Genomic DNA, 24,448 nt, shown 5'->3' on the forward strand with positions numbered 1-24,448 from the left:
ACTATTAGCAAACTATCCGACAACTCTAATGCTGCTGTTGCTGCTGCTGCACACACCCTTCGATCAGAAGACCAAGCAGTATTGCGCACTCTTCAACGAGACGATCAGACGAACAATGGTGATGCAGACTATAGGCAAATACTATAGGCAAAAACGACATACTGGGAAATATGTAGACCGTTAATATTAGAGAGTAAGGTTGACTTCAGCGATAGAAGAATACAAGAAGATAGTATTGCCACTACTTTATGAGAAGGAACATGGTATTATGATCAACATATATGAAGGATCGATTTCCCTGATTGGCATTCAAAAGAGCAGCTGTTTTCCCTATTCATCGTATCAGTTTACCAGACTGGTCGATATGACTGCTGTGCTGCTATGCTATAATAGGCCTATAGGAGGTGGGAGGATAGTCAAGGTTAAGGCGGTTTGACCCCCAGCTACAAGGTTATTGGAGGGGTATAAAATGTCCTCAATCGAGCGGTCAGCATCCTTGAACTGCATGGCTTACCCCTTCATCTGTATATTCACAGAGCCTCCCAAACTAGCTGTTGCGTTTATTTGCTGAGTCACAGATGCGCCGGTGTAGCATCACAAGCATTGCTGTGTCAGCGAGAAAAATATGTTGATTGTGTTTGCACACATGCACAAACACACACACACACACACACACACACACACACACACACACACACACATACACACACACACACACACACACACAAATGCCTGCCTGCAGACAGATTGGCCTCCTGAAGATGGACTATTGTGGAAAAACAATTAAATTCGAAACTGCAAAGTCCACAATTCCCTCAAAATAAACAGAGTTGAAGGTTGGTATCAACTGTGAGACTATGAGTTTCTGATGAGTTTGTTTTTCCAACAGTTATGGGGGTTATAATTTGACCTATGTAACAAGCCCTTCCTATCACTCGTTGAGATCCAGTACGCAAGAAACGTAACCTGTGAAAGATCAGTTGTTTCTGGGTACAGCTTTCTGGTCGGCCATAATGAGCTCCCACAAACCAACACAAACCATGCTGGGATTCCACCTTATGAACGTCTGCTTCATCAAAGCTCCACAAAAACAACCCTGGCTCCAGAATTATGGCAATACTGTTTACTATTAGTCATTGAGCAGATGCTTCTGTCCAAAGCACTTATTAACGGACGAGTAAGGGTGACGCGGCATCTTGCTCAAGGATGACTATAGGTAGACTGTGGACAAGGGGGTTCAAACCCAGAACCTTAGGACTAGGAGCCAAAACAACCTAACCACTAGATTATCCTGCTCTTTAAACACGTTTTATTAGCCATATTAGCCGAGTCTTTCAAGTTGCTCTCTGGACAATATCTATATACTGTAATCCATTTTACACAATGGGGTTAATCTTTACGAGGATGCTAGTTCCTAGTATCCTCGTAATAGCATCCTCTTTGTTTCCATGGTTACATTGAGGCCGATGCGTCTGTCATTACCACTGGCTGTCGTGGTGGTCGAGAAACCCAGGGACATGGAGTGGACCTACGCAGGACACTACCAATACCTCTAGTCAGAACGCAGTGGCTTTATTTGTTATAAGATGTAAATTCAATCGTTACAGTAATACTTTAAATCGAAATTAAACGTTTGTGTATGATATGTAAATAATGAAATATTCACGTATCACAAGAATACGAAGTAATCTTTTCAAAAGACGGCCGCCCGTTAACTCAATCGATGTACAGAGGGTGACACAGCACTAAACAGGAGACATCTGTATTCACTACAGGGTCTGTACCCAGACAATACAGCAGTGTCAGTACTGACCCATTTACCCTAAGAAGAGATAATGAAACAATGAAACCATTTACACAGCTGTCAGAAAACACTGTAGGAGCATCATTTTTTTCATATCCTCAATATTCCTATTTCATTTTATATAGTAGTAAGGAACCTTGATTTAAAAATATGTATCGTTTTTCAAATAGTTAAGAGAGTTGTCTTGTACACCAAAGAACGATACAAAGAGTTGCATTATCATTTTCCTGTGAACAAAAATGGTGGGAATGATTGAAACATCAGTAAAGAATTCCACACAGCGTCTGTGGAACGAAGTAGGGGAAAACAGACTCCGGTAAGATAAGGGCGGCTGATAAGATACTTCTGATAAGGTCATTCTTGAAATAGTTGTGCAAATCAAACATGAAAACTTATTTCAGATTTATTTCAGTCATAGGGCGATGGAAGTGAGCTACAGGGTGGGAGGTCTTCCTACACTGCCTCACAATCTTTATTTTCATTTGCTGTGTTTATGACAATTTGACTATTCATTTTTTAACAGACATTTTCATCCAAAGTGATTTACAGTCACTTGAGAAGCAGATAGAGGACCCCTGCCTACCAGGCCATCTTTCAGGGATACCTACAGTTAGACTTTGGGCATGGGACATCGAACCAAGTGCTCCTGGTGCTGGGAGTGGACCAACCCAACCCATCTCTAATCGCTTTACTTTCCCATTCTTTGAGATGTGACCAGCAGTGGGAACCACTGTTCTGTCAGGTCATTTCATGTTTCTATCATTTCATGTGACCTGTGAAGCTCTATTAGACTGTACCAGTGATTGATGGCTACAGTGCATGCACAACAGAGTGATAGAGCCTTCTTGGAGCTGAATGGCCCCAGACTAAGGTTATGTTGGTGGCTTTCAGCGATGCTCACGGAGTGGGAAGCACTGCGATTGTATTTCATGGAGAAGTGATGGAAGTTGTACAACAATACAAAAACCTGGGGCGTTTCATTAATGATTAAACTGCATTTTTAAGCCAACACAGACACGATCATCAAAAAGTGCCAACAGCATCAGTACGACGTGAGTAAGCTTAACCCCTTTGGGGTATCAGGAATATCCACATGTGACAACTTCTTCGCCAAAAGCATATCAGCCTTCTCATTCATCTGCCTGGTCCAATCTCTCACAATCCTGATATAGAAGTTCCTCCAAAATCCTGTGAAACCCTGCTCTCAGGCCACCCCCATCCAGTCTCTGACCACACTGAATGATCAGCTAACGCCCTGGAAAGCCCACTCCATCCTACAGGACACCAACCATGTCCTATTAGACAAGCATCGAATGGATGCCCTCTGATTGGCGTCTAACCGGTGACTGAACTCCAGACTGCCCCCGTCCTCCTCTTCATCACTCGCCAGGATCATCACTGACTTGTGATTGTGATGCAGGATTGATGTTTTCAGCACATCGTTTTGGAGTCAATTACCTTTTTCTTTTCATTCGTTAGGATTCATTTGTTCTCATTTGCTAACAGGGTCTATTTCAAACTCTTCTAACCAAGTCTCAAACACATGTGGATAGCTGACATTTAAACTGCAACTGTAGCCCCACCCTATTCCCAGCAAATGAAATATGTTAACAATGTCGATCGGACTGCACTTTCTAAGAAGTAAGCTGTTTTTTCGCTAAATGGGGACTCTAAAGTAGATCAGTGCGACCCTACTTCTAACACACAAAAAGCCAGAACACAACAATTTCTGGTCGCTAAGTGAACGGATCACCAATTCCAGTGTGCCCAAAGGGTTGTCAGGCCAGGCCCGTCTGGATCACAGCCATTAAAGAAAGCCATAGAAAGTCTGCTCTGAAAAAAAGATCTCTAAACTAGTTAACCCATACCCCAGTTAACCCATACCCCTCACTAGGGTTACTAGTTAACCCTAGGGTTACCCTTGTTACCACCTTTGTTGGCTAGGTGCTGCTACCATGTAAGGATAACGATAAACCAGGTCAGAAACGCAGCAAACCCTAATATTAGTTACCATTTGCATTCACAACTTATGAGCAACCTGCTCTGTTTAGTTAACTTTGTGATTTCTGACTCAAACACCATGAGAGAAAACCCTGCAGAAGACCTTTAAATGCAGCCCTGTTCGTCCTCGTCAAATTCTCCCTGTTTCATGTATTAAGTAGCGGCCACTACATCTACTACAAGGGCTTTAAAACATAGGCCCTCACACTCATACACCAATACACACACATCCACTAATACACACACCCCATTACACAGACATTCATCAATACACACACACAGCCCAATACACACCTATTCACTGACACACAGACACACATACACCCAGACACATACACACAACACACACACACACACACACCCACACACACACACACACCCACACACACACACACACACACACACACACACACACACACACACACACACACACACACACACACACACACACACACACACACACACACACACACATCCAAGGATTCAGAGCTTGAGTCTAAAAATGATTTCCTTTAAACTATTCATTGCTCAACAAAAACAACAGGGCTCAAGTTTTTATGAGAAGAATACGTGTGTCATAATTTGCTCAAATACTGAGTCATAAAATCCTCTTTTTCTTTTCTTACATAGGCCTATTATGAAAATATTGTTTCAAGGATTACCTTAGAATCTAAACAAAATAGTTAAAAAGCTGTGAGATGCCTGCTTACCAGAGATTACTCTCTGGTAACTGCTTGTTTCTTGTAAGAGAACCAGTAGTTCTGGTACCATAGCAACCGTTATGGGTGGAGCTGATCAGGGGGTCAGCATAGTTTGCCATCTAGTGGTCAACGCTCTCTCTCTCTCTCTCTCTCTCTCTCTCTCTCTCTCTCTCTCTCTCTCTCTCTCTCTCTCTCTCTCTCTCTCTCTCTCTCTCTCTCTCTCTCTCTCTCTCTCTCTCTCTCTCTCTCTAAAACACAAAAGAACACAATACAGTAGAACAAAACACTATAATAAATTTGGTCTTGTTTGGAAATAGGACAAAATAGAACCTAACATTTTAAATGTAATCGAATATAAAATATTCAGAATTATATAACTGAAACGAATGGAACAGAACAGAATGGAATAGAACAAATAGAAAATAACATACTAGAATTTAACAGAGCATAAGAGAATATACCAGAAAACAGAACGGAATAGAATAGAATATATAGGTTTATAACCTATCTCACATTTTAATTAAAATACACAGAATTTAGAATAAATACAAATATGATGTAGATATTCTACAACATAGAATAAATATCAATGAATGCAATTAAAGATAAAAGACGCTGTCATTCATCAGTCTGTACGTAAACGTGCAGTAATCACCACCAGCCGCCAGAGGGAGCCTACGGGCCTCAAACCCCCAGTAGACTTTCCTTTACCTCTGATCTCTAGCCAGTATCACTGAGACCAGAGTTGAGATGATGCATGTGCAGAACTACGGTGTCTATTCACACAGACCTCGACGCTCTGCCTACCCCCAGGCTCGAGAGGTCATATAAATCGCAGAAAGAGAGAAAGTAGACACTAGCAAAGACGGAAGCTGCGGGGAAGTCGTTTTTGGTTTAAGCCTACATGAGTCCACCGATAGGACAGCAATAGGTCTAGGCCTGGCCAGCATTTCCCATGAGTGAACAATTGTTAAGGGGAATTCAGACGGCATTTGTAATAATTGATTGATAGACTTGTACCGTTCCTCCTCTTTTTTATTGCTGTATGTTATCGTTTTTTCTGTTAATGGATCGCAGTGAACGTGGGCCTATGACACATTTGGACGGCAAAAGGAATACTTCACTGTCGATGAATATGATTGATTTGCTTATATTGTTTGGTTTTGTTCAATTGTTAGACATGTAAACAATGCAACAATATGTTCGCTTATATAAAAAAAATCTAAAATTAAAATAACCTAATCGGTCAAAAACGGTTTGTTACAGACACTAATGCTTGACATTAGCCTGCGTGCTCAACTATTCGTGTGAATAATTTGAAGATAATTGTTATTTGATGACTAATTTGTTGTGCTTTTGGCTTAATTGGTAAAGACTTACCTTGCTGTTCATTTATCTAAACTCGTCTCTCTAACGACTCGCTGTGGGCATATCAACACTCACAAATAAAGACGGAATATTTTGTCTGTCAGTAGCCTATGGTTTTGTAGTTTTCGTCATTAAAACAATGATTAGAAAAAAAAACACGATTGATAGGACTGCCGTGGCTAGAATACTGTGATTAGGCCAACTACTGTAAGCTACAGCCTAATTTAAACATACAGGAGGCTTTACTGACTCCGGACTGCTATGCCGTGGCTGGCAAATCCGAAACAAAGAGATTATGCGTTCAGTGTAAAGCACACACACAGTCCCAACAACCCTCATAATTAGGGGCCTATATGCGTCTTGCTTAAGTAGGCTACTTCTCTTAAACCCGTTCAGAGAGGGTTCATGGGCAGGTCGCAGGGTTATTATGGGTACCCACAGGTTCAAGTATGACGGAGACGAGCTCGGCTATACCTTGACATGTTTTCGTGTTTCCAAGCCATGTTATGTCCGCTCTTTCCTCGCCTTTTAGAGGTGAAGAAAATGTCCCTCTCTCTCTCGGCTATCTGTCAAAACAACACATAGAAGGTGAAAGAGAAACGAAGTGAAACTTGTTGAAACCATATTGGGCTATACTGGTTTCGATACCATTATGTGTTTCAATATCCTGCACAGCTTTGGAGTTGATTCTCGCAAAACATCATAGGAAAGTGACCCTATTAATCTGCCCATTAACAGAATTAAGGATGGTTGAGAGTGATTTAGGCTATATAAGAGCAAGTAGACTATAGGCCTAACTTTGACGACAGGGGCCCATAACAAATAGCTACAACGGTAAGATGTCGAAGTTATCTTGGGACATGAACGGGTAATAAATACTATTAACACTACCATTAAGGGGTTGTTAAGATTTACACCCAGTTTGCCTCTGGATTTTCTGGTGGGCCTGGTAGTCTTGTGACAACCGGGTTGGAAGGTTTCCGAGTCCCAGGCCAGGAGTAAATGGGTCCTTTGAAGACCAGTGCTCCCATTGACACGACACCTGGCGAAGTTTGAAAACAAGACGAGAACATTTTAATTAGGCATTGGCGATTACAACCAAGTGACTATGTGACATACACAAACACACACCGGGAGACCACGCCGTAAGGGCATATCGTAAGCAGTCCGGACCCGTTCCAAGCTGGAACCCGTCCCCGGTGGAAAAGCGCCATAATATTAAACAATCACAAGGTGTGAACCGAAGCGCGCCTACTGTTTGACGTGTTGTAGGCCTATATATGAAAACGATCGCATACAAGCAATCGATCGTTTCTCATTGGTCGGATGTTTCTCGGAAACACAGGCGTTTCTACCAAAGTCTGCCTTTTCCAAACTTGCAGCTTCATGTGTCTAATTCTGGTCTGGAGGAAACTCGACTCTACGATTAGGCCTACCTATTGTAGACGCCATGCTCGTTCGAAATGTTTTTTCCCCTTATTACCAACATCATATGTTATTGGCGTAACTTTCTGTCCCAACTCCAAGCAAGCATGCATTCTTGTCGGACTCTGAAGACTACTTTTTCAACGTGCTATCGGCGCCCCGCTGTTTTAATACGCGTCCTAATGTGGTCTATAAATGATGTCCCCAGTGGAAACTAACAGCAGTTTGGCTAAAAGGAGGTTTTCTCCGCAGGAGTCATCTTCATTGTCTGCAACTGCGCGATCCTGCTTCCACTGTATCCAAAAACAACAACAACAACAACAACAACAACTCACAACTCACAACTCAAACACACACACACACACACACACACACACACACACACACACACACACACACACACACACACACACACACACACACACACACACACACACACACACACACACACAAAACATCGAAAAATATCAGTCTGGTAACGATTCGTGAAATGATGGCATTACGCCCATTCCTGCTGATTTCACTATAAGCTCCACATAGACCATTGTGCTTTTTTTTTTAATCATAAGAATAATAACCATGCAAAAACAATTTGTAGTTCATAGTTAATCGGTCCATCGTAACGGCTCGTTCATTTCAAACACTAAATCTGTCGATTTGACGCGCGCCCTATTAAACTACGTTTAGGCCAGTAGTGAGTTCCTGGGGGGGGGGGGGGGGGTATTACGCACGTATTCAGGGCTCGTGACAATCAAAATGTGGACCGACCTACACGTCCATTAAACATCTATATTGATCTCCGTATGCACCTACACAATGATCGGCCTAATCAATGTTACACTGTTGAGAATTGTATTTACGTTTTATAGGCCCACATACTAAATTGTAAATCGTAGGATATAATGTTATGAGAAAAATTATGTAGCGTATTTAAAAGGAGCCCATTTGCCTGGAATACTGTTTGCTATGTGGGTCAAATATGATGGGTATTGGGTACAATGTCATACAAACAGAAACACAATATGGACTATGAGCCAATGAATGCGCTGGATTGTGATGACGTGACCGAGACTGGTTGCCCTCTTGTTGACTTCCTGTCCCGGAGCGAACTGACCTCAGGGTGAACCCGAGCACGAGCCTTATCGACCTTCATCCGATAGTTTTTTTTTATGCAAAGAAAGGATGGCTGTTAACAAAAAGGGCTGAGTCTAGAGCGACGCCACACGAACGCATACACACATTTTAAGACTTTTCCAATACTTAAGTAAGCCCACTAAACTAATACCTTTACACACCTTTACATTATTTGTGTTAACATTATTATGTGAGTCTATCCATAAGGGACCATCTAAATAGCTTGATTTTAAATAGGCCTAATACATTATCAGAATAGGAAAAATGTACCTGAACAACAGGTCCATGTTTTTACTGTTCACATATTGAACGGTAGCCTACATTTGACCCACTTAAATAAATAACCTCTCCTAATTGGTTTACATGAAGGAGACTCTTCCGCATAGGTATTTCTGCATTTCGAATCCAACATTTTAAGGCTATCCGTTTTTTTTTTTTACCAAATGTGATAAATACAAATTACAAGTGGCTGAACTGATCTTAGTCTCATTTGCCCGCGAGATGACTTTGTGCGACGGTATTGAATGGTATAGGCCTATTGCGAGGCAGGCAATACCTGAGCCATTATATTCAAAAAAAAAAAAAACTGCTTTGTGTGTGTGCGTGTGCGTGTGTGAGTGTGTGCACTGAGCCCATTGGCTGTTGGCAAACGGCTGCTGTGTGTTTCATGGACATGATGAAGGCTTCCAATCAAGGCTCCCTCGCTCATTAACAAAAATGAAAATAAATAATAGGCCTACTGTCCCGAAGGCCTATTTTTAAAAAGGTTTCCCGCTGGGACTATTTTATTAAGGCTATTTAAAACTTTAGTGAGTGCATATTGCACAAATAGTGGCTACCCTAGCCGATTGCTGAACGTTTAGAAATGATTCAATTAAATCCTATAGCCTACGTTATAATATCCCGATCTAGACAACGTCAGAAACGATGTCGAAGGAGAAAAAAGGTTATAATTTACTTAGGCTTTTTGCGTTTGAGTTCAGACCAAATTCAATTTAAATCACAATGCCAGAAACTATCGGGCTATTTTAACATCTCCAATGAGGCCTAACTGGAATTATTTAGATTGATCCTGTAAATTAATATTAATATTAATATTATTATTTTATATATTAGCCTATTTAGACAAAATACCATTTGCACTTGGCCTACTGTTTTCAAATGTCGGCCAACAAATCTATTTAAACCTTAAAACTCAAAACAATTAACGATTTTTTTTTTTTTTAATAAATGCATAATAGGCCTATGACTAAAGCAGTCAGCAGACATTATGAGGAGGACGTACTAGACTATGTTAGCCTAGGATGGAATATCATTACGATTACCATTTTTAACTAGAAATATCGGACAACTACTAAAAAAATGGGATTCAAAGGCTTATTTAGATGTAGGTTACCTTAGACTATTAACTATAGGCCTACTTCATCTTTAATAAAATATCAGAAGGTTCCACACATAATAACGTAAAGAAACTCTAACAAGGCCTAACCGTCGTTCAAATAAGGATTGCTATTAAAACTTACTGGATGTGTCCTCTGCTACATGGCTCTAGGTCTAGGTCTCCAAAGGACGCGCCGGGTTTCGAGAGATGGCTGGGCCTACTCCAGTACGGAGAAGAGTAGGCTTGGGAATTAATTTAACACTAATTCTAATTGAATGTAATAATATTTTGTATAATATAGGCCACATTATTATTATTACCCTAATATATATATATTTTTGATTATTTTTATTATTATGTTACCATCGGCTATTATAATAATTGTATTATTATTAGGCTGTACAAAATAAACAACCTGACAAAATGTAATTTTATTTTCCCCTATAAGCCAAATATGTAGGCTTACAATAAGTGTATTCAGTAGGCTATTTAATTTAAATGTAGGCCTATCACAGAAAATGTGGTTCTATTGATAATGTTAGTTTATTTTACAATAATCGCCGCTATTGCATTATTGTATACCGCATAGTCCTATTAATGGCGCTATCAGTATCAGATAGGCTAGTTGGGAAAATTAACGCAAAGAAAACGTTCCCGCGAGCTGAAGACTGCCAAGTCCCGACTCGAGCCTCTCTCTGGCTCTGGGCCCGTCGCATCGCATTCAGTTGCCGGGCAACCGCTGTAGGCCTACAGTACTGTCTACGCGCCCGTTTCCCAAAGCAACCACTGTACACCATCGGGCCGTCTCCCGTAGCAACCACTGTACACAATCGAGGCGTAGACCATAGCAACCAGTGTAAACAGTGCTCTCATTCCTAACAACATCGCTCTATTAAGGTTAAGAGTAAAACATGGCGTCTAATAAAGGATATCCGCGCTGCGACGTGAAGGTGTCTGAGGAGGAGCGGGACTTCTATGAGATGAAGAATAGAGCTTGCGAGTTTTATACCCGTAACAAAGTTCCCCAGCAGATAGAGAACGTGTTGAACGAAATGTTCTTCGCCAAACCCGACGACATTTACGGCTACCTGGTATGAACGTTGACATTTAATGGTATAACGAGCTCGACGCTTTCACGTTGATGTGCATTAGATATGCGTTGTTAACGGTAGGAAGTACCTAGTTATCATGCATAATGTTTGGTGTGGCTCATAAGTGTTGCCTAACTTTTTCCAACACCAATTATTAATGCGTCAATACACCGTATCTTGGCAAAAGTAAGGCAGGGTAATCATTTACAGAAAGACCTGTGAGCAGCTTTGATCACCTTTGAGTTCCCTAATATGAAATGATCCAGATAATCAATAATTTATTAATCCGAGGATGACATAATAAATGAATGGTGTTTGACTTGGGGTTTAACAACGTTGTGTAATGTTGTTACTTAGGCCAATTTCTTTATGAAACTGTCAGCCCCGCCGAGGATAAGCGGGCTGAATGGCAGGGAGGTCTACGATTCTCAAGGACAGCTTGCCGTCCAAGCAGAGGTGATGTGCACCATCCGGAACGAACAAAAGGTAGGCCTACAACTCTTTCAGCTCCTCCTGAACCCCGGCAAGAACAACAATGTCTTTTCATCCCAGATGGTGTTATCGCTGATGAATATTACATTTAAAATGTAATACGTTAATAGTACATGTTCCTCATCTCCTAAAGAAGAAAAATGTATGTGTTAAGTGAGTCCCAACATTTCCCCTTAGATGACGCACTATTATTGATCATACCTAACAGTAACAGAAAAAAACTGTTAGGTATGATCAAAAATAGAGGGAATGAGCAAAGAACTGAAAGTCAACCCAAAATGGAAACCAAAGATAGATAGCTAGCCATGGCAGAATTTTGTCACAATGGTCCCAGATTAATTGTTGACCTTGTACATGTCGAAATGTAAATTCGCCATGATTTTTGTTCAACTCAACCCCTCACGCGGTTTACCATAATTCTGAAATTGGGCAGCGAGCCATTGACACCCATTGTCTTCAAAACAAGTGTGTAGCATCTCCAGTAGCTGTTTGTAAGCACAAACAAACTGCCCTGGCTAGGACATTTTCTGCAATAGTTCCCAGAAACAAACAAATCAAAAAGTCTCCATGCCGCCATGCAAGCCCACAGACTTAGGACTGAGGGCGCCTTCTTACCTGTAGTTTACTAGAATCGACCGATTCATGGTTGGAGCGGATACCTTTTTGCAGTTTCGTTTGTTACGGTTAGCATTCACACAGGAATTTGGAGACAAAAGCGTCCTGATTGCACCATGTCTGACGATGAATCCTTTTATCTAGGAAAGGTTCAGGGAGTCTACCTGGCTGAATGGGTTTATTATTTCAAGTTACCAGCAAAAGGTGTACATTCAACGTAAAATGCATTTTTTCTTTCTTTGCCTCGCATTGTTGGGTTAGATCCCATTCACACCTTAATTATACCTAATACCTATACCTTATTTTTTGTAGTACGCACCATATTTTGAATGACTGTTCACACCACCTCAGCTTACCCTACTAACCGGTTATTTGCTCCAGGGTCAGTTGAAACTGACCAAATACCTTAGGTGTGGAAGCACCTAAGAGGCCCGGAGATACAATTCTGAAGTTGGTGACTGGGTTTTAGAAAGTGGAATAATTCTGAGTTCTGAGTGCAAAACAACATTTCAGGAAGTCATAAGGGTAAGTGTAGGGGTGGGAGGTTTCTAATGCAGCCTAAGCCTTCACTTCTGAATCAAAACAAAGTCCTTAATTCCCGTTTGTATTAATGAAGGTCGAACTAGACTGTCCTAACTGCTCCTTGCTGATTCAACTGCTCAGTGTCACTGATTCAGGCATTCTGAAATGAGGGAATGAATTCTTAGTACAGCATTCAGTTGGTAGTCTAACACACAGCTACTGTCTCTGCCCAGAATTCTAACTGTGCGGCCCTCAGCCTCAAGTCTGCGGGCATTCGCACTGGCGCGTGAAGCACAGGATCGAAACTTGTCAATTTGTTAATTTATTAGAGAAAAATACCTAGCCATATTATAATTACGTGTAACATGTGTCAGACAAAACAGTATGTGTTGGGCAAAACAAAAATACTGCTATGAGAACTGCTCACAACTTGTTTGGAAGAGAATGCATTTCAATGGCCCAAATTCGGAATGCGTCTACACAGAGAGAGAGGGGATGAGTTGAGGCAAAATCCTGGCTGACATTTGGAAATAATCGACCTGGGGTCTTAGCAAACAATTGAAATACTTTAAGCAGAATCCACATAATGTAAAGGAGGCAGGGGTGGTGGTGCTGATGGTGTGTGTGAGTCTGACACAGCTGACAATGGGCATAAAGACAGCAGAGACATCCTTTCTGGGATGTTGGTCCATTCCAGGGTCACACACCCACACACACACACACACACACACACACACACACACACACACACACACACACACACACACACACACACACACACACACACACACACACACACACACACACACACACATTCAGATGGGAAAGGGGGCTGGGTTCCTCTAATTAGCCAGGATCCGCGTCGTGTCTCGGGCCGGAGGAAGCCAGGAGGAGGAGAGAGGAGGTGAATGCTGACAAGAGAACAATAGGCCCTATGCAGGAGCCTCACATGGCTCTCCAAGCCCCCCCCCCCCAAACACACACACACACATAGAAACACACACACACACACACACACACACACACACACACACACACACACACAAACACACACACACACACACACACACACACACACACACACAAACACACACAGGAGACAGGCAGCGCTTAATGGAACGTTAGTTAACTCACCCTACGTGGCCCAGACACCGACAGACATAGGCCTGATGAACAAAAACAAAAGCGATCCGATTCACTACAGAGCCCAATACTACCAGTGACCTCAGAGATCAGACAAGGTCTCCAAGAATGTCTTATAAATCAGTTGCACCAGTGTCTTCAATCACAGCCCCCCAATCAGTTTAGCTAAAGTGCCCATTCATCAACTTCAAACTAATATTCAACTTTTTTCATTTAGCAGAAGTGGAATAAGCTAGTTCAATTTCTGGTCTTAACTTAATCGTTCAGAAACCATCAATATTTTACGTCCTCAATTCAGTTAGAACAATGCATAGTCGAAATATTTAGGTTTCCATTCATTTTAATACCGCGACCCAGCTACATATATGTACAATACAGTGAGATGTTGTGTTTTCAAAGTCCCTCCACCCGATCCACCCTTAGCTGCAACCCACTAACAGGCCGTGAACCACCGATTTTAAAACCCTGTCCTAGGGTGCGCGTACCACACATGGGGGACCCCTCCGTAACGTGACGCTGGAGATGATCTGGGGTCGCCCGTCAGTCCCCCAAGGGGCCCTAATGCGCCAAGGCAAGGCGGGATCTGCCGCTTGCTCGGGGAGCCATCAGATAACGGGACACATTGACCCGTGACCTCTCGGCGCATACAATATGACAGGAGGGTGAAAGGATCTGATGTGACGCGCTGTTCTGTGGGTCCCGGCGAGGTCAACGAGTGCATGGCTAAACATCCCCCCCCAGAGATAATTCTTCATAGCAGATGTGAATCATAATCCTCATGTATTGTTCATGAGAACTCACAAGGTGTCGATGAACACAAAATGGGTTCTTAAAGGATGTCAAATATCTGTTTGTACGGGAATTGTTGGCACAGATATTAGTTCAGTAGTTGATACACAAGGTGCCACCTATCCACCCTTAGGTTGAGTTTATATTCCAACAGACATGTTATTGGGCTGACAAAACAACTGCATTGAAGAGCCCCTGCAGACACTGGTATTGAGTATCAGTCTTGAGGCTTTAAACAGAGTGTAAGCAACACTGAATACCTCCAATTAAAAAATATCACGCTAACAACCCACACCAAACCAACAATGCTGTCAAAAGATATCAATACTATATGTTACAGATATACTTTGAAAAGTAGCTTGATTTCCCTTGTTTCTGGAGAACAGGAGCTGTCTTTAATGGGGTACTCGAGTCCATATAAATGAACTACTACTTATATATGTTCAGGAACTAGATCTAATTGACCCTTTATTGCAGAGGGGAGAGGGGAGTTGTAGAGGGGTTGTAGAAGTTAAGTGATTGATCTTGGGATCGATTGACAACCCCCCGCCCCCCGCCCCCTGCCCCCACCCCCCTTGAGACATGGGCTACTTTACGTTATCCTGAAACGATGGTGATGAAGCGATGGTAAACAAGAAGTTGAGGGAGAGAAAGATCAGAGAGAGAAAGAGAGGAAGGGCCATTTTAAAAGGGGAGGAACGAAGAAGGGTTTGGGAGGAAGAGAGAGAGCTGAGCGGGGGTTGATGGAGAGAGGATGGAAAAGAGATCAGAGAGAGAGAGAGAGAGAGAGAGAGAGAGAGAGACGAATAGAGAGAGAGAGACAAGAGAGTGATGATGAGAGGCAGGGCCAGATGGAAAGGGTAGAGAGGACGAAGCGACCTGAAGAGACACACATATGAGTAAGGGATAAAGAATGAGTATAACGATTGAGGGATTGTGGACAATTATAAAGAGGGATCAGAGAAAGGAGAGAGGTTAAGAGAAGAGACTCAATTACATGTAACAGACTCAGAGTTACTCTGCCCTGTAGCCATGCTGGACTGGGTCTCCAAAGCACAGAAGAACCAGCACTAAACCACATGGCGCTGGTTAGACTGAAGAAAAGATACACTAAGATGGTACTAATCCCAGGCACGAAATTCAAGATCACTTGAATGAGGCTTGCTCTTCATTCATACCACAACCGTGCTAATCTCTGGAGGTTGGAATGTGTGTGTGTTCTTCGCTTTTTGTGTGGAAAGTCATGTTGTAGTGTACTGAGAGATCGTTACATAATGCTCTTGATTAGGCAGACAATCTCACACATTCCTCAGCTAATTATGTCCTCATCATCCTGCTCTTTTCAACGCAACACCTCAAAGTAGAAATTTGTCTATCTTTTTGCCGTCCAGCTGACGTCGTGTGCTGGCGTCCCGGCTGGCAACGATCAGTGGAGAATGCAGGGCCCCGACTTGGGGAAGGGGAGGGCCCACCACATCACCACTGGCCTTGAGTGGATCAAAGGGCCCCTGAGCGAGTTGCTCAAGGGCTGCGACCCCTGCGATCAGACGGGGGTTGATAACATACTCAGGTAATACTTCTTAACACTGTACTATAATATCAAGTCCTTTAAACACTTTTCTATTTATATATTAAATACAGCCAATAACAGATGTTGTTATGAACATTGCAGACACAAAACTTCAATGTCAGTTTGACGAGGAACTAATTTGAAGCGGAGACATACTGCCATGGGGATGGCTACCAGGAAAACCATAAAACCATCTTCCTTTATGGCGCAAGCCACTGTATTAGAACTATCCTAGTCTTGTCTGAGCTAACAAAGACCACCATTATTAAGACGGTCTGTGTATAACCATAGGCGCAACATAGTGTCTGAAAGCACACGGCTAAGGTGCGCTTTCTAAGGTGTGCTGAGCTCCGAGCAGGCCTTCCCGAATCATCATGCAATAAACACAGGGATATTTTGAAATCACAACCGCATGTTTTCCACAAAAGAGCCCCATCCTCCCCCACCGACTCACACACGAAACATACTATTGCCACTGTGCCACGCACTCGCATACAATGGGGTCAGGCGCCAGCGTTGACCTTCCCTAACAAGGTCAGGTGGACGTCAAGCCGTGTGTTTTTGTTTGTCATGTGTCACATCGCATCACCGTCGTCGTATCATGGACGATGCGCCCGGGTCCCTGTGATTGGCTGGCGGTATGATCCGCTGGAGTGTTCTAAGCCGTGGGGGAGGGTTTATCTGTTCCATGCACTTACCCCGGTAGTGGGTTTTAGATCATGAACGACACGTTAGCTCAGAATAAATACTGTTAATACACAATGACACCAACAGGCACACAGGGATAAAGGCGCAAAGGGAAAAAGAACAGACGGAAGACTTCAGAGACGCCTGGTCATTGAGGCTTGTGTTTGCTGATACAACACTGAATTTCTGAGCCCCAGACGGTTCAGTTTCTTTGCAACTGTTGACGACAGGTGGGAGAATGAATCTGATGAGTTAGCCCGTTGCGTGTTTACCATGGCGCTAGTTGATGTATGTGCTTGTAGATCCTGAATGGAAAATTATGTTGTGAGGTCAAGGTCAAGGTCAAACTGTTTACTGAAGATCAACGGGCTGGTTGAAGGTCACGGTCAAACAGTTCTCTGAAGATCAAAGGGTTCTCTGAAGGTCAAGGTCAAACAGTCATCTGAAGACCAAAGGGGTTCTCTGAAGGTCAAGGTCAAACAGTCATCTGAAGACCAAAGGGGTTCTCTGAAGGTCAAGGTCAAACAGTCATCCGAAGACCAAAGGGGTTCTCTGAAGAGATGGCTCCATGCGTTTGTGGGGTTCCCCAAGGTCAACGTGTTCTGTGTGTTTCGGACAGTGACTTCTTCTCAGCACGTCACCAGGAGGACAAGGAGACCAGGAGGTCGCAGGAGGAGAAAAACAAGGAGGCGGAGGAAGAGGCTCTTCCACCACCACCACCTCCACCTGTCTCCAGCAAAGGCAAGAAGGCTGGGGAGACAGGTAGCACCACCCATCACACTTGCACCACACTGTTCCTGGAGGTCCATACCAGTGATATATATTATTTATTGATACATATGCAACTACGTTGTTCCAGCTACAAAGGGCGCCAGTGCAGAGAAGCTCATCCCTCCGTGCGTGCCACCAGAGCCGGAGGTCCCTGGCAGCCTGGCCGTGGGTGCCGTGTCCCTGGCTGTGGCTAAAAGTGGGGCACTGATACGGGACGTCCCTCTCTACAAACACATCCTCGCCCTGAGAAGTCAGGTGGGTCAGAGAGGAGGCCCCCGAGCAGCACTGTTCATGTATGCCATACCCCGGTTAAACACATTTAGCAGACGCTTTGATCCCAAGTGACGTTACATTAAGACACAATTTAGGTATTGCATTGAGGAGCAGGTGGTCGTTTTGGTGTCTTAGTCACGACCATGGGGGTTCCAACCCGTAATCTTATGGCTAGGGGTTCAACACCATAGCCAGTGCACATTTAACATCAGTGAGACACACACAGGCACAGAACAAATACATGATGCACACATACATGTGTGCATCATGTATTTGTTCTGTGCTTAACAAACCGTGCACGTGCATGTGTGCTCATACATGTATAAACACAGAACAAGTAAGAGGGACCGGCTGAATGTAGTGAACGACGCTGTGCGCCTTTAAACAGAGTGAGTTCCGGGTACCAGTGCCCTTGGTGACGTTGCTGAGCTGCGGTAAATCCTCTCCAGGCAAACTGAACTTGTTGGAGGAAGTCATCCTCATCCCCAGACCAGGACAACGCGTCGCACAAGTACTCCAGCATCTCTCTCTTTGTCCTCGTCTTCACCAATAGCTTTTGTCACCATACATGAATGTTCTGCCATTTTAAATGACACGCCTTAAAGCCACACGACAACACTGATCCACCTTTTGTGGTTGCCATGTTGCATTGGGTTTTGATTCAGTTTCAATGTGTTTACCGCCAAGGTTAACACTGAAGTCATCCCTACAGGGACGGTAAACATACACGCAGCAAACGTAAGGCGATGACCTGCTGTCGATTGGCTATAGTATAAGTGGCAACCGAATAGTTTGAGCCAAACCATTGGCAGAAGTTCCATGTTTCAACAGAGGAGGCGCCGCTGTCCACTGTGGGTGGATGCTATGTTAGTGGTTGGTTGTATTGTTCACGTGAAACTCATTGAATCTCTCCTTGAACAGGTGATTTCCATGGCCCTCCAGATCCACGAAGAGTTGATGAGAATAATGAATAGCAGTACGTCAAAAGCCGGGGTGAGGGTCATCTGCCAACGCTTTCACTCGCGTAGGGCTGGGGAAGCACAGATGAGCAGTTCGGCGATGGAATGAGTTCAGTTTGGCTCTCTGATAATATTTGGGGGAACCTCCGTCCGAAAGTGGGCCGCTTTTGGTTGGGTTCTCTTAGCAGCCTGGAGGAACCTCCCTCCTGAAGTCAACCAGCTTTTTCTGGGTTCTCAAAGCATGCTGGAAGGAACCTCCATCCGCCAGTCGACCGCTTTCAGTTGGGATCTTCAGATCTCTTTCTCGAGAACCCAGCTGAATGCAGTCGACTTGTGTATGGAGGCAAAAAAAAAAGCACTGAGCTGGGCTAAGGTGTCAAACATGTCCATTGCTCAGCAACTTCAAATCCCCTCGAAAGCCTAGTCATATGCAAGGTTACCCTGAAACCATTGAAACCAGCAGAGGAAACCTCCCCTCACCTTCAGTGAATAGTATTGCTTAGACCTTCTCCTCCTCCTCATTCTTCCCTCACCTCCGGCAATTTAAAGTGAGAGAAGAGTGGTGAAGGAGAACGCGGCGCACTCACAGTCTTAATAACCTCGGGAGGGACGGCAGCTCCCTCTCCATCCAAAGCTACACGTTGTTATCGTTCATGGGAATAATTAGCTCTCAGACATACCCACGCACACCTTTTCTACCTATACATCCTCAACACGGCGGTAAAGTTGTGGAGGACGAGCGGTGACATTGGAGAGGTTAAATAGATGGGCCTTTTATTCCCCAGCAGCCCACGCAGGCGGGCCCAATGAGCGAGGCGGGCGCGCCAGTCCTGGTGTGCGAGCGGCCAGAGCAGGCCCTGGATCTCGTGGTGGAGGCGTGCGGCAACCTTGGGCTGACACCGGGCGAAGAGATCCGTCTGGCGTTGAACTGCGCGGCTGATCGGCTCATGGACTACGTAAGATCAACGCGAACCCTCGCCGCCATGTTGTCTGGTTGATGTAAGATACAGCTATGGTGACTTAAGGAGGCAATCGGGCTGTGGTAACCAGCAATGCTATTTTAAATGTGTCTTAAATGTGTATTCCAATTATGGCTGGGTGAGTTTGTCAAAATCTTAATTGAATATAGCCATAATGATATATATAACAACACGTTTTCCGGTAATTCAATTAATAAATAGTATAAAAAAATATTATTTTGTATACTGTGTGAATTCCATACATAAGCAAACATTAATAAATGTCAAGAATAGGAGCGGTAAGGGTTTGGAGATATGGATAAAATCTAATTTAGACACTGTTATCGCAACAATATCTCGGGGAGTTATATTGGTGCTTTCTCAAAGTCTTTACATTTTCCAAACTAAATCCTTAGAAACAAATAAGGCCCACATCATTTCTTCAAGAGCTTTTATTCTATAGTTTTACCAATGTGCAGAGACTCACGTCCTGTTCCTGCTCCCCTCAGTCCAAGGGGAAGTATGAGGTGATCGCGGGGAGCCTCAAGTCTCCAGATGAGCTGGTGGATATGTACCAGGCTCTGCTCCTAAAGTACCCAGCCGTGGCGGCCCTCATCCAGCCCCTCAGGAAGGAGGTACCCCCTCGCCCATCACCAACACATCCGGCCCTATGCGTCTTGTTAATAGAGTTTCTTCCTGAAACCTGAAACAATATGAAACAGAAGGTGTTTTTAGCCAGAGAATTACCACAAATATCGAAACGTATTTCAGTAATGTCCATTTTCTACTGTTACATTAATACAGTGTATACTAATCAAGTGTTATTGTCTACTTTTAATTTAACCATATTTAACCTACTGTGTGTGTATTTTCTCTTTGATCAGGACGTCGACCAATGGGAGAGGCTGAGCTCTGTTATTGGAGCGTCCTGCTCCCTGCTCTGTGACACGAGTGGTTTGTCAGCATCTCGAGCCCCGCCCCCTGCCCTCCCAGGGGTGAAAGGTCAAGTTCTGCAGCAGGTGAATGGGACCAAAGTGAGCGACCTCATTCGAATCATGATGGAAAACCCTGGTATGTGCTTAGTATGTGTGTGCATGTGTGTGTGTGTTTGCTAGTGTGTGTGGTGCAGTGTGCGTGTGGTATGGGATCATAAAAACATGAAAAATGAAAAAGAAAAACATGCAGAGCTACACACAATTGAACATAACACGTTTAGTGCAAGGACATCTGCCTCCAGACCTTAAATCAAAATCCTTTCGGGTTCGTATGTGTGTTACACACAGCTACATACACCCAATACGTGTATGATTGTGTTTGTGTCATTGTGTGTGTATTAGTGTGTATGAGCGTGTATTGTATGTGTGTGTGTGTGAGTATTCGTTTGAATGCATGTTTGTGCCTGTTTGTGTACGTGTGTGTTCATATGACTGTGTCCCTGCTAAAGGGCAGAGGGGGTGCTCCATAGCGACAGTGTGAGTTTGAGGCGATAATTCGTTAATGTACCAGATGTATTATTCATAGCTTGTGCTGCGCTGTCAATAGGCTGCTGTGTTACAGAGCTGTAAGGTTGGGGTGAGTTCATAGAAAACGGTGGGCTGCATCAAAACTGTTTAGTACTCAGGCCGTTCACAAATAATAGAATACTCAATTGCAAAAAGTGTTTAACAGATCTTACAAACCATAGTGGTAGCCGTGGTATTGGTTGAAGAGATGGTGAATGTGTGTGTGTGTGTGTGTGTGTGTCAGATGCAGTGATCCTGTCGAGCTCACACAGCGAGCCGTGCGGCGAGGACTGTCTCTCAGACCTAGTGAGTCTCTGTCTACTTGTCCTGTCATATTGTTTCAGCTGTCCTGTCCTAGTTCTGTCCTATTGTTTCAGCTATCCTCTCCTAGTCCTGTCCTATTGTTTCAGCTGTCCTCTCCTCCTCTTCCTAGTCCTGTCATATTGTTTCAGCTGTCCTGTCCTAGTCCTGTCCTATTGTTTCATCTGTCCTCTCCTAGTCCTGTCCTATTGTTTCATCTGTCCTCTCCTCCTCTTCCTAGTCCTGTCATATTGTTTCAGCTGTCCTCTCCTAGTCCTTTCCTATTGATTCAGCTGTCCTCCCCTCCTCCTAGTCCTGTCTTATCGATATAGGTTATACACAATCTACTTTACCTCCATGTGCCCTGACATTATGGTACAGAAATAAGCATTTAAACGGTTGAGTGGCTTGGCGCTCACTTCCTGTGCTGAGTGTGATGTCAGTGACCTGTGTATTGTGCTTCCTTCCTGTGGAGGCGGTGGGGCTGGGCGTGGCCTACGTCAGGCTGGGAGGTCTGCAGGGTGGACACAGGCTCGCTAAATACAACCGGCTGATTGCCATAGAAGAAGAGCTGGCGCAGCAGGGAACCCTGGGTAGGGGCCCACTCGCTCACTGCCCTCACCTCCACATCCTCCACCGCCCCGCTTCCCCCTTGTGTTTCCCCATTTGAGCGTTGACATATAAAAGGAGGCTAGACAAAGATAGATAGATAGAGAGGCGGAGATAGAGGGAGAACGGAGATGGGGAGACAGAGGGGGGAGGGAAAGAGGGAGAATGAGAGAAGGAAGGAGGCAAGGGAAGTCGACAGATAGACAGACAGACAGACAGACAGACAGACAGACAGACAGACAGACAGACAGACAGATATATTTGGGGTGTGAAAGCCTGTATCTATGGAGGGCACATCTCTGTTGGAACATGAAAGGAAAACGTGTCATGAATCATAGAAAACTGTGTGTGTGTGTGTGTGTGTGTGTGTGTGTGTGTGTGTGTGTGTGTGTGTGTGTGTGTGTGTGTGTGTGTGTGTGTGTGTGTGTGTGTGTGTGTGTGTGTGTGTGTGTGTGTGTGTGTGTGTGAATGGACCAGGGGGAAATACCTTGGATCTGTTAATTGGCCAACTAATTATAAACAGACACACACACAAACAGAAATTCATGGCCTTTGGACCATCTCTGAATGGGGAGTTCATCTTTGTGGGACAATCAGCCAGCAGCTGAATACGTTTGGGGAAAAGTACTCATTCTCTATTTATTGATTTGTTTGTTGGTTGTGTTCAGTGGGGAGTGGGGGAGGGGGAAACATTCTCAGTACAGATAAATACTTCAGATAGTACTGGAACACAGAGACGGACTGGAAGAGAGGAGGCCAAGAGAGAGGAAAGAGGAGAGGGAGCCGGATAGAGCTGGAGGAAGAGGGTAGAGAAGACACAGTTGACCCAGACAGAGCTGACGGTTGAGGGGACAGGATGGACCGGAAGAGACCCAGAGAGAGGTGGTGGTAGAGGGTAGAGGAGAGAAGAGAAACCCAGAGAGAGCTGTCGGAAGAGGGTCGAGGGGACACACTTGACCCAGACAGAGGCAGAGGGTAGAGGAGGGGAGACCCAGAGAGAGGTGGTAGAGGGGAGACCTAGAGTTAGTGGGTAAGGAGAGCCTGGAGGGGGGGGGGGGGGGGATATGAGAAACTAGCCCCCCCTGGTCTCAGTGCAGCCATCTTCAACCCTCATCTCCCCATCACTTGTATGCTGTAAAAATGTTTGTTCATCCCTTAATTATTCTGTATTTGTCTGTTGTCTGCAGTGTCCCGGACCACGCTGCCAGCTCCCCTGTGTGTGGGAGTTAACATAGAAGACGCAGGCATCAGTGAGGAGGATTAAGAAGGACGAGTCTTCTCCTTTTACGTGTTTGCACAAAAGACATTTCACCAGATTCTTATTAAAATGCACCATTTCTCAATACATGTAATTATTTGTTTTGTGCAAGGAAAGTACCGTAGTTATGCAGTTAAGTGCAAGTGTAGGTCAAGCACTCCTTTTAGAAATGCAAGTGCATTTCATTATACCAACAAAGTAAATTTTTTTGGGTTGCGACATGCCGTCGAGACTGAAGGAAATTAATGTATTTTACACTTACAAACACACAGCAGGTTTTTCAAAGATCTGTGAAATACAAGCGAAGAGCCGAGAAACCTGTGCTTAACAGCAACTTATTAGTGTGTGTTGAACACCTGTGTGCACCTTGGCCTTGTGGAGAGAGAGAGAGACAAAGACAGACAGGCAGACAGGCAGGCAGGCAGGCAGACAGACAGACAGACAGACAGACAGACAGACAGACAGACAGACAGACAGACATGATCGATGCCCCAGCAGGTGCAGAGCCATCGGCTGATGACTGCAGACAATCAAAGGCTCTCCCGGGGCCCAGGCTGGGAGTGCTGAACAAGTGGTCGGCCATTTGTTATCTGCCTTCTTTTACTCCCCTCTCTCCCCCCTTCTCCCCTCCCCCTAACATAACATATATTATTCGTTTTGAAACATAACTATTAAATATTCATATAATTAAATAAATCGGTTGAAAGTATTATTGGAATACATATATATATATATAAATAACTGATTTAGAGTGAAGTGGATACAATGTAATACAATTAAATGGACAGAACTCATAAAATATAAAAGGCTAGAATTACAAATAAATATAGTGAGATGAGTATGTTAGAAAGAGAATTAAGGGACTACGATCAAATTGATTGACAGACAATATTTAAAGGGGACATATTATGAAAACCACACTTTTCCTGCGTGCTCCCACACGCATACAAACTTCGAATCTCACCCACATGATTTTTTGGGTGAGATATGCATATCTGAAAGTACCCGCCTACAGTTACCAAACGAGTGTGTCAGTTTTGGTGCCCCCTCCTACGTAGGAAGGGGGCACATTTGAATATTTCCTCCCACTTCCC

General features: G+C 44.0%; 1 protein-coding gene across 4 annotated transcripts; it reads left to right on the plus strand.

Moving 5' to 3' along the window:
• The first annotated feature begins 10,619 nt into the window (after window positions 1-10,619).
• Window positions 10,620-23,439, plus strand: eno4 (enolase 4). Of its 4 annotated transcripts, none has more exons than XM_030379927.1 (13): window positions 10,622-10,905; window positions 11,263-11,391; window positions 15,858-16,036; window positions 17,343-17,485; window positions 17,583-17,749; window positions 18,156-18,278; window positions 18,689-18,760; window positions 19,512-19,682; window positions 20,195-20,320; window positions 20,570-20,756; window positions 21,432-21,493; window positions 21,963-22,080; window positions 23,284-23,439. In XM_030379927.1, the coding sequence occupies exons 1-13, from the start codon at window positions 10,726-10,728 to the stop codon at window positions 23,358-23,360; spliced, it is 1,734 nt and encodes a 577-aa protein (XP_030235787.1). In that variant the 5' UTR covers window positions 10,622-10,725; the 3' UTR covers window positions 23,361-23,439. The 4 variants fall into 4 exon arrangements, 3 of the variants coding, with proteins under 3 accessions (XP_030235790.1, XP_030235787.1, XP_030235788.1); XM_030379928.1 differs by having other exon boundaries at window positions 19,515-19,682; XR_003979759.1 differs by lacking the exon at window positions 23,284-23,439 and having other exon boundaries at window positions 10,621-10,905; window positions 20,570-20,704; window positions 21,963-21,999.
• Window positions 23,440-24,448: the final 1,009 nt, after the last annotated feature.

The sequence above is a fragment of the Gadus morhua genome, chromosome 15, assembly GCF_902167405.1.
Source record: "Gadus morhua chromosome 15, gadMor3.0, whole genome shotgun sequence".
Classification (NCBI taxonomy): Eukaryota; Metazoa; Chordata; class Actinopteri; order Gadiformes; family Gadidae; genus Gadus; species Gadus morhua.

Coding starts and splice junctions, on each gene's coding strand:
- eno4 (XM_030379927.1), top strand. CDS start 10,726: ATGGCGTCTAATAAAGGATATCCGCGCTGCGACGTGAAGGTGTCTGAG. Junction 11,392..15,857: donor CCATCCGGAACGAACAAAAG/GTAGGCCTACAA, acceptor TTTGCCGTCCAG/CTGACGTCGTGTGCTGGCGT. Junction 17,486..17,582: donor CAAGAAGGCTGGGGAGACAG/GTAGCACCACCC, acceptor ACGTTGTTCCAG/CTACAAAGGGCGCCAGTGCA.